The sequence below is a fragment of the Homarus americanus genome, unplaced genomic scaffold, assembly GCF_018991925.1.
Source record: "Homarus americanus isolate GMGI-L3 unplaced genomic scaffold, GMGI_Hamer_2.0 scaffold21048, whole genome shotgun sequence".
In the NCBI taxonomy this organism is placed as follows: Eukaryota; Metazoa; Arthropoda; class Malacostraca; order Decapoda; family Nephropidae; genus Homarus; species Homarus americanus.
Window position 1 is genome coordinate 791,040 of NW_024714126.1, and position 13,961 is coordinate 805,000.

At 42.7% G+C, this 13,961-nt stretch overlaps 1 protein-coding gene across 1 annotated transcript in view; it reads left to right on the plus strand.

The window, feature by feature from the left end:
• Positions 1-13,961, plus strand: part of LOC121875757 (extensin-like) — a 67,029-nt gene that overhangs the window by 6,071 nt on the left and 46,997 nt on the right. The window contains exon 2 of the mRNA XM_042380445.1: positions 9,610-10,349. Coding sequence (XP_042236379.1) covers positions 9,610-10,349 — 740 coding nt within the window. The remainder of the gene's footprint in view (positions 1-9,609; positions 10,350-13,961) is intronic.

Genomic DNA, 13,961 nt, shown 5'->3' on the forward strand with positions numbered 1-13,961 from the left:
TCCTCCTTCACCCACTCTCCTCTCCATTACTTAGTCTCTCCCTCTTTCACCCACTCCCCCCTCCTTCACCCCTCCCCTCCTTCACCCCTTACCCTCCTTCACCCCCTCCCCTCCTTCACCCCCTCCCTCCACGTCCCCCAGTGTGGCTCAGCACCGCACTACACTGGGTGTAAATAAAAGAGTACGTAGAGTTTTATTCAAAGGACAGGTTTAGAACGCATGTACATTAACTTGTGGCAATATTAGTGACCGCGAGTGAATGAGTTTAGTTAAAGAGTCAGGAGAGAAGTGTAGTATATAACTCAGGAGAGAAGTGTAGTATATAACTCAGGAGAGAAGTGTAGTATATAACTCAGGAGAGAAGTGTAGTATATAACTCAGGAGAGAAGTGTAGTATATAACTCAGGCATCTTGAAGAAAAAAAATTCAAATTCCTGCACAAAACCGAAAGAATGCTATTGTTTATGTTTACATTTACAGACCTTTGACTTACCTCTGTATACCTGTACTGTTCACTGACTGACTCACTCACTCACTGGTGGAGAAGAGTTTGTATATCTACTCTCACACCACTTTGTACTTGTTTAGTCATACTCTTGAGTTTAAGAAAAATCTGAACGGCTGATATAAAGAGGTTTTAATAATAGTCGACAGAGAATGTGTTAACAATGTGAATTAAAGGAAATACTCATTGCCCGTCTCCTATATAACTTAGGGAGAGATAAATATAAGTAGAGGAATTAAGATAAGGGAGGGTATTGTAATCGCCCCGTGTCTGAGCGTGAGTCATATCGAACATGGAATGATTGTCACGTCGTTTTTGTTATCACCCTTACATAGTGTGTGTGTGTGTGTGTGTGTGTGTGTGTGTGTGTGTGTGTGTGTGTGTGTGTGCGTTCGTTCGTTCGGATGAGTCAATCAATCACACTACAGAGTAATTTGTGTAGACACCCCAACCCTTATACTTCAGGTTTACATTACTTGTGTCACCATTATATGACCTCCCTTAATCATAGTCCGCTGATATAATCAATGTAATTCGCTGGGTACTGATCGAATGTCTCGGTCTCTTAAAAGTTTTCGTGTTCTCTAATAACTTTCGTGCTTTAACAACTTTCGTGGTCTGTAACTTCCTTGGTGGTCTTTCCTCCCGCCTCCGTCATCTTGTCTGAGTTACGGCGACCTTCATCCTTCCCCACCAGTAGTCTCTCGCCTAACTTTGGGTCAATTTTCCTTTTCTCGTTTTCTTTGGGATTATTTACGTGGGTTCTTTTTTTTCTCTCTCTCTCGCCTTTTATCTATCTACATCCCTCTCTTTCTCTCTCACACCAATCAACTATAACACTTAATATTTATTGGTAACATTACATCACAAAGTCTAAAAGTGGTTTAGATTCCGGATTCTCAAAAGTTTCGTTATAAAATCCATAATTTAATATTCTCTGACGTGTGACAAACCGCTTCCCATTACAGCCTCAGTGAATTATCTACTGTTATTATGGTTGCCTTATTGGCGTCGTTACTTAAGGGATCAACTGAGGCACGGAGACACAGTTTTCAAGTCGGGTGAAAGACATAGTTCACGGACGTTTCGGAATCCTGTTACAAGGTAGGGAATTGGCATACTTGGTGAAGGTGCACAGGGAGGTTAAAAAGGGAAGTTATACAGGGAGGTTACACAGAGAAGTTACACAGGGAAGGTATACAGGGAGGGTAAACAGGGAGGTGAAACACTTGGTGAAGGTACACTCGCCAACAAAAGTCCTGTCGCCTCACTTGCCTTTTCATGACCTGTGAGGTCTCTGAATCTCTGGGTTCATGCAGAGGAAGGTGAGGCGACAGGGCTTTTGTTGGTAAGTGTATATGCGGTAACATTCAACCAAGGTACAGAGGGAGACGGAAGATGTAGCAAGGCGGATAGTACAGTACACAGGTACACAGATATTTACAGAGAGGAGAGAGACAAGTGGTGTTGGAACACTCGGGAAACACCCAAGGAAGATACACAAGACAATAATACACTCAGGAAGATACAGTGTCTTTGCAACACCCAAGAAAGTTATATGATATATTAATACACCCCAAAGGCGTATAAAAGGATGTTGGAATACTCAGGATGCACCTAAGAAAGTTACACAAGATGGAAGGTACACCCTGGGCAGGTATATACACGGTGAAGTATATACAACACCCACGGGATACACAGGGCGTCGTGGTGGATAACTCGCCTGAAAATACACATGGCTGAGGAGCGCTTCTGATACACACACACACACACACACACACACACACACACACACACTGCGAGGGAATAATGGAACAAGAATATTCTGTGGTGCTCGAGGCCATATCGCTGAAGTGTATACAAGAGTGGGAGTTCCCACCGGCGGACGGGAGGGTGAAGATAGAGTGTTTGCAAGATACAGTTTTACAAGTCGACATCGGTATAGTATAGAGGTTACAAATCTACATCGGTACAGTACAGAGGTTACAAGTCTACATCGGTACAGTATAGAGGTTATAAGTCGACATCGGTACAGTATAGAGGTTACAAGTCGATATCGGTACAGTATAGAGGTTACAAGTCGACATCGGTACAGTATAGAGGTTACAAGTCGACATCGGTACAGTATAGAGGTTACAAGTCGACATCGGTACAGTATAGAGGTTATAAGTCGACATCGGTACAGTATAGAGGTTACAAGTCGACACCGGTACAGTATAGAGGTTACAGGTCGACGTCAGTACAGTATACAGTAGAGGTTGCAAGTCGACGTCGGTGCAGTATAGAGGTTACAAGTCGACGTCAGTACAGTATACAGTAGAGGTTACAAGTCGACGTCGGTGCAGTATAGAGGTTACAAGTCGACGTCAGTACAGTATACAGTAGAGGTTACAAGTCGACGTCGGTGCAGTATAGAGGTTACAGGTCGACGTCAGTACAGTAAACAGTTGAAGTTACAAGTCGACGTCGGTGCAGTATAGAGGTTACAGGTCGACCTCAGTACAATATAGTCAACTACTAACGTAAAGAAGTCAAGATCCTACGACAAGAAAAACTTTACAACATTAGTTTAACCATTTGATGACGTCGATTTAAACCGCAATTCCTTTAAGAACGATAGATTAAGTTAAAATCCTCAAGGGGTGGAATTATTCTGCCCTCAAAGGGTTAAAGGCCTCTTACGAGTTTATGATAAACGTCTTGAAGGCTTTACAAGGGAGACTGTAAAGATTTATAATAATCCCGGGGAAAATTGTATTATGTTGAGGACACTGCTTCAGAATAGGAACTAAAGAAGATATAAAATTTAATCAGAGCACCAGAATGATAGTGGAGGAGTGTGGGTCGGGGAGGGTGTGGGTCAGGGAGGAGTGTGGGTCAGGGAGGAGTGTGGGTCAGGGAGGAGGGTCATGGGTCAGGAGGAGGTTAGGAGGAGTGTGGGTCAGGGAGGTATGGGTCAGGGATGGATGGGTCAGGGAGGTGGGTCAGGGAGGAGTGTGGGTCAGGGAGGAGTGTGGGTCAGGGAGGAGTGTGGGTCGGGGAGGGGTGTGGGTCAGGGATGAGTATGGGTCAGGGATGAGTATGGGTCAGGGAGGAGTATGGGTCAGGGGGGTTCGGAAGGAGTGTGGGCCACGGAGGAGTGTGGGCCACGGAGGAGTGTGGGCCACGGAGGAGTGTGGGCCAAGGAGGGGTGTGGATCCGAGGAGGAGTGCGGGTCCGGAGAGGAATCGGGGAGGGTAGTGTTCTCGGGAGGTTAGTGCGGCTCAGGGGATAGCGTGGCTCGGGAGGATAGTGAGGCTCTAGAGGGTGGTTTGGCTCAGGGGGTAGTGTGGCATTGAAGGGTACTGTGGCTCGGGAAGGTAGTGTGACTCGGGAGGGTAGTATGGCTCAGGAGGGTAGTGTGACTCGGGAGGGTAGTGTGGCTCAAGGGGTAGTGTGACTCGGGAGACAATCAGAATTACGAGAGCAAAGTTTTTACTCCCTGTTTGACCTTTAAGAGTGAAGAGGAGGCAAGGCAAGAGATGGTATATGTGTGTGTGTATAAAAACTGCTTGTGTAATTGTATACGACAGCGAGGGAGGAGGAGGAGGAGGAGGAGGAGGAGGCGGCTATGAGGTGGAGGTGAGTAGGTGAGGGAGGAGGAGGAGGAGATGAATGGGGGAGGAGGAGGAGGATCAGGAGGAGGAAGAGGATGTGAGAGAGAGGTGAATGAGGGAGGAAGAGGAGGAAGAGGAGGCTGTGAGAGGGAGATAAGAGTGAGGGAGGAAGTTGAAATAATGAGAGTGAAAGAGGAGGAAGAATTGGCAAAGAAATGGAGTTAAGAGTGAGAGATACTGGGAGTGAGAGCGACATAAAAAGTGAGAGTGAATGAAAGAAAGTAAGAGTGGTGACAGAACTGGACGTATTAGGAGAGGAGAGAGCTTCAGGAGTCATTGAAGACGAGAAAAACTGACAAGAGCCGAAAACACGAACCAATAAAACAGGCGTCAGACTCGTGCTGCAGTATGATGAATGAACAGAGGAGATGGAGGGTGGAGAAGGAGACATAAAAAGAGGGGGAAGAAACACAACAAAAACGGGATAGGTGGATGAATAGAGGAGATGGAGGTAGAGGGAGGTGGTAAAACAGGACCAGGAAGAAAGAGTAATCGACTAAGGGAAACTTTTGACAGAATTATATAAAGAGGAAATATATTGGTGGACGACGCCGCCATGTTCTGGGATCACGAGAGGATGAGAAGTATTGATAGTGTTCACATAACCTTAGATGACATGATTAGTCCTTCCTCCACCTTATTGCACCTGATGATTAAATACTATAAAGCTACCTTGTGGTGCTCGTGGGAGGGGGGGTTAGTGTTAGGGTGATTAATTTTAAGGTGAATAAGCTGGGATCTAATCTTCATCCACATTTCGTAAGTTATATTGGACAGGTTAATCGCATTCAGTGATACCACTCACAACATTACTACCACTCACATCAATACCACTCACACGAGACACGGACGGACGGAGGGAGGGACGGACGGATGGATACGACAACTTAATCCCACTAGTAACAGGATTGGACACCCCGAGGATCATAGCTGGATCTTCTTATTCCGGCTTCACTACGGGGTGCTACAGCCTCGCTCTACCTCATTGTCGTCTGTATGTATGTCTGTGTCAGTGGTGAATGGGGTGTCTGTGTATACTAGACTGTGTCCTTGTCTATTTCTTAACTTGTCTTTTTGTGACTCTGTGTGATGACTTTTGAGTGTCTGTGCTGCTTTGATTTATGTTATGAGTTTGTTTCCGTTGCTGTCTGCGTGTCTCTCCGTGTGTACTGTGGTTCATTAGTTCTCGCTTTCCAATAGCTACAGTTACACTCCTTTCTGGAATCTCTGTGTCGAATGTCTGCGAACTTGGTGTGCATACACAATGGTCTAAAACGCCTAAGTTTATTCATTCCTTTATTAAATAATTATGTTATTAGGCATCCGTCTAGTGTGGGTCAAACTCTACAAAAACATTTTAGCTCATTGTTTTCTCGTATTTTAAAAAGCAAAGATTAAATTTGTCCTCCTCCCACCCATCACCCCCCCCCACCCCCCACCCCCCACCCCCCTCCCAAAGAAAGAAAAAAACGTGAGAAAAAAAACCGTGTTGGGTAATTTCCTCAGTTCATTTGACGACACAGGCAGTCGCAATATTCTTATTTTTTTCTGTAAGCTTTTTGTTTTGACAGTCTAGACCCAACTCTGCACACATACACTTTTTTGACAAAGACACAAACAGACACATTTAGAATTTGTATCATTCTGTTGGTATGTTACAAGGTATCAAAGGTCGCCTGTAATGGAGAGGCTATGTGTTTGGCCCCTCACTCACCTGTGTCATTCCTGATGGCTTTGATAGCTTTCAGATATTTAAACGTTTTACATGTTGAAATGTCACTTTGGCAGAAATACATGGCTCTCTCTCTCTCTCTCTCTCTCTCTCTCTCTCTCTCTCTCTCTCTCTCTCTCTCTCTCTCTCTCTCTCTCTCTCTCTCTCTCTCTCTCTCTCTCTCTCTCTCTCTCCAGTTACATAATAATTATTTTTGCTACATAATTTAATTAATTTATTTTACTATGCATGTATACTGTATATCAAATCATTTGGTTATTTATTAATTAATTTAACCACACACATATATTAATTAACTCACCCAATTATATATTAATTCACATGACTTACTAATTATATATATTCTAATTTATTTAAGTACTTATATATTAACTAATCTTCACCACTTATAATCTAATTAACGAGCTTTAATATCGACTTAGTTTCCCACTCAAGTATTTAATTGCCTCAGCCACATATAAATTAAATAAAAAAACTAAATAATCTATATAATCAGTTATCCAAGTGTTTGTTTGTCTCTCTGGACGAATAGATATATACGTACATGTAGAAACACTTGGGGTATTAGCGGTGTTCAGACCGTCGTAAAGAGCAGGTTATAAGCGGGTCTAGGGAGGACGATGTGCTGTGTGAATTCAAGTTATAACCATGAATTTTGGAGTTACAGAATGAGCCGACAGAGAGAGAGAGAGAGAGAGAGAGAGAGAGAGAGAGAGAGAGAGAGAGAGAGAGAGAGGCGGTAATGTGAGACAGAACAAATAAAGTAAGAGAAACTGTAAAAGAAATAAGAAAAACGAGAAAGAGACAAACAAAGAGAATATCATTACTTCTAAAAACGAGGCTCCCAAAATGGCTGGCTAGAGACAGAATGCAACTCATGAAGAACCACTTGACTATAATGAGGCCAAGGGCGACACATTAGGACGACAGGTGGCAGGTGTCGTGAAGTGGTAGAGGGAAGTGGTATACCGTTAGTTACTTCATGTGGTTAAATATTTAGCGTCATTAGCCAGTTTGCGTCGATAACCTTACGCCATTACTTCGTTGTAACACCTTTAACTACTTAGCGAACTTTGGCACGTTATTAACCATTTAGTGTCGTTAACCACCCACTGATTTTAGCCAATTAGTTTATTTAGTTCCTTTTACTAGTTACTTCTTAGCACCATTAACTTGCTAGGGACGTCAATCAGTTACTATCATTAACTACTTCTTATCTGTAAAAGGTTTTCCCAGTTTACCATTTACCGCCGTTAACCTCTCAACACTGTAGTCCCTAAGCCTCTATCAGCCACCTTGTTCCCTTAACCTCCCTACGCCATTAAACACTCAGTACCATTAAACCACATAGCACCATCAACCACCTGGAGCCATTAACGATTTAGCGCCGTTAAGCAGTTTTACAAGCGGGGAGGTGAAGGGATAAACAGCTCACTCCCCCAGGCAATTTCACCTAACAATCCTTATCACACTAAAAGCAATTACACTTGTCCGATATTTTGTAGTCATTTAAATAGGAAATGTAAATGGCTGCAATTTACACCCAACCACCCTCGTAAACGTATTACTGTGTCGCTTGTTACGTGCTTACATATTCCAGGCTCGTAGGTCTCACACACACACACACACACACACACACACACACACACACACTAACTATTGATGCCAGGGCCAGTCCACGGGTATTAGGCACCGCAGGCGGATTTTTAATCTTGGGTCCCCTCCTTCAGCCCTCCTCCGCTTCTTACCCCACTATTGAATTTCGAAAATGAATATTACACACTTGAGAAGCTCTTCAGTAATCACACACTCGCCACATCTGAACAGAGGTACCAACACAAACAACATATCACCGATGTATGTAAGTAGATCCCCACCTATCATTTCCTATATACTGTTTGTTTACTTATGTCGTATCATGTATAGTTCAGTCAGTTTTTTGCCGCTTCCAATATTTTGTTCCTCTGAGCGACCTCCTAGTTTGCCGTGGTGGTGGTGCTGGTTGGTGCCTCGCTGTAGTAGTTGTAGGACGCGCAGTAATATTATCTCACCAGTTTAGTCAGAGGCGATTACGGTCGAGTGGCGTTGAGTGAGGAAAGCCATTCAGTGTTATTTGATTTTGGGAATTGTTTGTGATTGTGTTTGTATCTTGGTGTATTCGTGACTGTAGCTGTGTTGTTGACTCTGACAGTTGGTTACAGTAACTGTATTTTAACGTTGGCATGAAAAAATTATTTCATGGGTTCGACCCATCTGCACTGCTGCTCGACCTCTTAAAGTAAAACGCATCTTTTTATGATAAGGCGTCCTAACAAGCACAAAGTTCCTGATTCAACCCCCTTCCTACGCTGAACATAGTTGATAGCCAGTATTAGTGTCTGGTCCAGCTGAACCCGTACACAGTAACTCATATGGTCGTAAGAGTACCAACTGAGGCAGAAAGTTGGTATACATTCGCTTAGCGATTACTTCGACCTGGGAATGGTTTGTGGAGCAGAGCCGTGAGAGACGGTTGAGCAGGTGGAAACGAGGAAGTGAGATGATTCACCAAGTGTTACCAGGTGACATAAACAGCGATGGTCTGACACACTCTCAGATGACCAGATCAGCAGTGACACGACATAAACACTCGGGTGGTGAAGCAGGTGTTTCCAGATAGCCAGAACAGCTGACCTGGCGCACAGAACACTCTCAGGTGGTACAGTAGGTAGTCTCAGGTAACCAGAACAGGTAACCCGGTAGCAGAAGGCAATCAGAACAATCCCAGGTCACGAACCATCTCCAGTTTACAGTTCAAACCTTTCAGAAAAAAGCGATTAGATACCCAGATCATAACAGCTTACATTCTCACCTCATGTACGGCTCTGAAAAAATATCAGTAAGCGTGTAAGGATTTGTTCAGCCACGTTGATGGGGGAAAGTGTGTGTGTGTGTGTGTGTGTGTGTGTGTGTGTGTGTGTGTGTGTGTTTAATATATGATTGTCTATGCGTGTAGGTTCGTATATGTTACCTATATAGATGATATATATGTGCTGTGTGTGTGCCTATATATGTATAAGAGAGAGATAGATTGATTTTATTCCGGTCAACAACCCAATCCAGCTGGTTACCCAAGCCGGTGCCAGCTGTGATGAAGGCTGATGGTCAGGAACTTAGATTACAGGCCAGATAAGCTGACCAATAAGAAATAAGATACCTTCATCCGCTTACGACTTGTGGTGCCTCTCTCTACCCCGGTCTGTGGGTCTCCATTCATACACAGCACACACTTAGAAAACGTTCACTCACATGGCATGCACACTGTAACATACATAAAATATACTCACTTTGAATACACAAATTCATATAAATATACACACACAAACATAAACACATATTTTTACATTCACGGTAACATACACTCACGTATACACACAATTATCAATACACATACTGTAATTGTATAACCACGAAAGCAACACATGTATATTCTCAAAAAGTGCTCTCACATTAACATGCTATCAAATGCACTCAAATGTACTGCATGCACGATAAACATACTCTCAATTAAACACACTTATGTAAACATATATACAAAAGCATACTCACATACACATACATAAGCATAAACATACACACATGAGTATACATACACAATCACGCACGCACCCACGCACGCATACCTGTGTACTACCACACTTGAGGATGTTGAAGGCCGGGATGTGACCACTTAAAAGGTAGTGACGTCTCCTGGGACCTCAGCAGGAGGCCAGTTACCTCCCAGACCACCAGCAGCAGACCAATTACCTCCCAGACCACCAGCAGGAGACCATTTACCTCCCAGACCACCAGCAGGAGACCATTTACCTCCCAGACCACCAGCAGGAGACCATTTACCTCCTAGACCACCAGCAGGAGACCATTTACCTCCCAGACCACCAGCAGGAGACCATTTACCTCCTAGACCACCAGCAGGAGACCATTTACCTCCCAGACCACCAGCAGGAGACCATTTACCTCCCAGACCACCAGCAGGAGACCATTTACCTCCTAGACCACCAGCAGGAGACCATTTTCCTAGACCACCAGCAGGAGACATTTACCTCCCAGACCACCAGCAGGAGACCATTTACCTCCCAGACCACCAGCAGGAGACCATTTACCTCCCAGACCACCAGCAGGAGACCATTTACCTCCTAGACCACCAGCAGGAGATCATTTACCTCCCAGACCACCAGAAGGAGACCATTTACCCCCCAGACCACCAGCAGCAGACCATTTACCTCCCAGACCACCAGCAGGAGACCATTTACCTCCCAGACCACCAGCAGGAGACCACCCAGACCACCAGCAGGAGACTATGTGCTCTCACTGTTGCAACAAAAGATGGTCCTCCTGCTCTTAGCTCCCTCCAGCACCACCATCACCTCCTCTTCACAGTCACTCAAAACTTTAACAAGGGATTCACTCTTGTCTCGTTATTTTCCTCCTCACTCTTACCACACTTCGTCTTCCTTCCTATTCTCCTCTCGTTCTCTTATAATGATCTACTTATTCTTATTACCTGTTTCCTTGGCTCTCAATTTTTCCTCTACCATTTCCTCCTCAGTCGTATTTACTTATTTGGATTTTTACGACGTTGAGTGCTGAAAATAATTCACTTTTGTTGAGGCTGCGGTCTCTTCTGTGTTGTTTATATAACGAGCGTTGTACCTGTAGGTCTTGTCTGCCCTGAAGCGTGTGGAATAAGACAGGGAACATAAGACTAAAACTGGTATATTGATCTGATGGACTGTTATGAGAGGAAATCTATTTTTAAACGAACAACAAATGGTATTTTACGGTCCAGCTGTTTGAGGGATATTTTTCGTCTTTTTTTTGTCGTAGATTAAAGCAAAAAATTAATGTTGAAAAAGAATAATCAGAATTTCTACGATGAAAATGTAATAAATCCATCTCTACAAAACTACATGCAGTACTGTATATCGGAGGGAAGTTTGAATTCAGTCAGGTGGACAGTTCTTGAAGAGACTTAACGGATGATGACAGACGGCTTCAGTCTATGTAAACATCAGAAGAAAGAGCTAAAACATTTCAATACGCTGGTTTATTTAATTTGTTCGGTTGAAGGTTTTAGCCGAAGTTTATATTAATTTTAAAGTTTGTTAAAATTGCTGGAGGTAATATATTTGGTAATTTAGTGTAGCGACTCTTCCTTGATTAAATTATTTGAGATTTTTTTTTACCCGTAAAGTTTTCTTTGCTTTTTATTTTAGTTATTTTATCTTTGGTGAGTTTTAGAGAGAATCACTACATTGGTGAAGTGTGTGGTGGCTGACGCTGTGATGGTAGATGCATCTATTTCCAACAGTAGACGAAACGAAAAGGCCAAACCTGAGTTAACTAGCCTAGCCTAACCTGCCTAACCTAGACCAACCTAAATAAACTCAAATTAAACTTAATTTCATTAATTTAACGTAACCTAAGGTAACTAACCAAACCTAGACTATCCTAAGTATACCTAACCTTGAATAACTGGACCTAACCTTACCAAAACAGTGACCTCAGACTCTTAGTTTTGGTTCGGTTCGGATTTGTTCGTTCAAGTTTGCTGTGAAGCTTAAACAAACTCGGTGTATTCCCCCGACTGGAGCCATGGTAATATTGTTTCCATCAAGGTCTATAGAATATAGACCTCTGTTTACAGATACAATACATTTCTCTAGAGATTTAAAAATACGAAGAAATTATTGGATATTAATATTCGTTTATGAAATTTAAAACTTAAGCATTCGTAGCGTGATTTATTATCTTAAAATATAATGAAGTCAACATCACTGTATTTAACTAGGCAAAAAATAATTTCAGGAAAATTCTGAAGGTTCGTCTTTATCACACGAACACTTAAGTGGAAATACAGGAATTCGTATCGTGTATCATAGTGACGCGTAACGTAGTGACGTGTACCGTAGTAACGTGTACCGTAGTAACGTGTACCGTAGTAACGTGCAACGTGGACTATTTCTATCACCGAGTGTATGTTACAGAGTAACAAACAGTTAAGCGGACATCCTTGACAGTCATTATCTCCGGGAGAAGGATGTCCAGATGAGCGGCGCCTGGTGTGTCACGCTTCTCGTATCTCTTGCACTCAGCCTCCACTCAGTGTGGGGAGGGGCGCACGCACACACAAAGGACCCCTGGTAGGTATTATTCAAATATTATAACCGATTCATTGTTTCCAGTAGAGAGGTTGAAGGCGATGCTTGTTGGTGCAGTTATTAGAGGATGTTAGGTGCAGGGGACACGAGGAGCTGTGAGGGCAGTTGTTCAGTTATTGTTTTTGATGTTATTGCGCGTAAGTTTTATATCAGGCAGCCTTCCTGTTATTATTATTGTTATGCGTTGACAAGATGGGGTGGTGACGTGCACGCAGCAGCTGGAATATTACAGCGTCGTGGTTAATGCAGCAATAGGATGTAAAGTACAAGTAATCCTCCCTCGCCGCCGGATTTAGATAAGAAAAGGTCAGAAGTCTTCGAGGTTTCATTTGCATTCACTTCTTGTTTCCTGAATTATTTTTCCTGTACTCAGCCTTTGTCTCGCCTAATGCATCTCACAACTTTCAGTGGATAATAAAAACTCAGGGGTTGTTAAGTCACTCAGCGGAAGATGCTGAAGACTCTTGCCACTCTTCCTTTACGTCACTCATCAGCTTTGCATGAGGTGATGAGATTCACTGCCGCGATACAGAGAGTCGAGTTAATTTATTTAGTTCACATTGACGGTGGCCTTCACAACCCCAGAAAGGTGACATAAACGCACATCGAGGGTTTAGGTATAGATTCCTTCATATTTTAATGTACCAGAATTTGCGGATTGTCTAACTTGTAAAATTGCGTCATTGTAAAGTTCTTATAATATTAGCAAAATCTTACAAAACTTAAAAAAATGTAGAATGTCAGTAAATGTACAAATACCTGTAAAGTTTGTCTTGCTAAAGTTCCTTATTTTTTAAAAGATTAACTTTTATTTATATTGTGTGGTCATGATCCGAGATCTACTTCCCATCCAAATATAAATTTTGCAACATTTTCTTAATCTTTTTATAAGGACGTTGGAAATTTAAAAGTTTATTTTTGTAAAGTCTTCTCAATTTGCATGAGAATCAACTTTTAGCTGCATCTTCCGGCCGTCAGACGCCTCCTTCCCTGCTAATTAAAGTTTTGCAAAAAATAAAAACAAAATCACTTGAAGTCGAGGAAATACATGCAGGTCAAGATCTATCATTGTACAGATTATCAGCTTAGTATCATCACACTAGAGTCGTTAGGCTGATGACACGAGGTTTGCAGAACTACATACATAAACAAACGTCGAGAAATCCTAACTTTGACTTTGCAGAGCTCAGTGGGGCAAAGTTAAAATAAGAATTTAACTTAGCTGCTGATTGTACCACATGACACACACACACACACACCAGGTATACATCGCATGTTTATTCTGTATTATTATGTTATGAATATTTCCGTGTTTTAAGATGGCGTCTTTGGTCTGTTGGCTGGGTAGAGAATGTGATCCACTTTATTGCGAATGGATGCAGTTTGTTTAGTAACCTACATAACCAGCACAGACGTACACAACTAGCACACACGTACACAACCAACGCACATGTACACAACCAGCACAAACTTACACAACAAATACAATTCCATAAGCACATCATTCAGAGCGAAACTACAGGTCTTCCTAATTCTCCCTGACGAGTAGTTTTCAGTCTTTTTCCCAGCTGAGTGACTCCAATCTTCAGGAGTCGAAACATTTATAGGGGGGCCGACACCCTACCTGCACTACACACCTTAAAACATGCATCTGTTAGCGACTGTTCATGTTACCTGCGCCAAAGCTCAGGTATGGAGCTTGTTTGGCGTTTTTAGGCTACATATATATCCGTTAAATTCAATGTTGCTCACTTCAGATACGTACTAGCCGTTCTAAAATTCTAAACCTTTAAAAATATCGACTGACTCGTGGAAAATTTCAGTCTTTTTCATTATCCTCTCTCGGACCCCACTGTTGTGAAGATGGA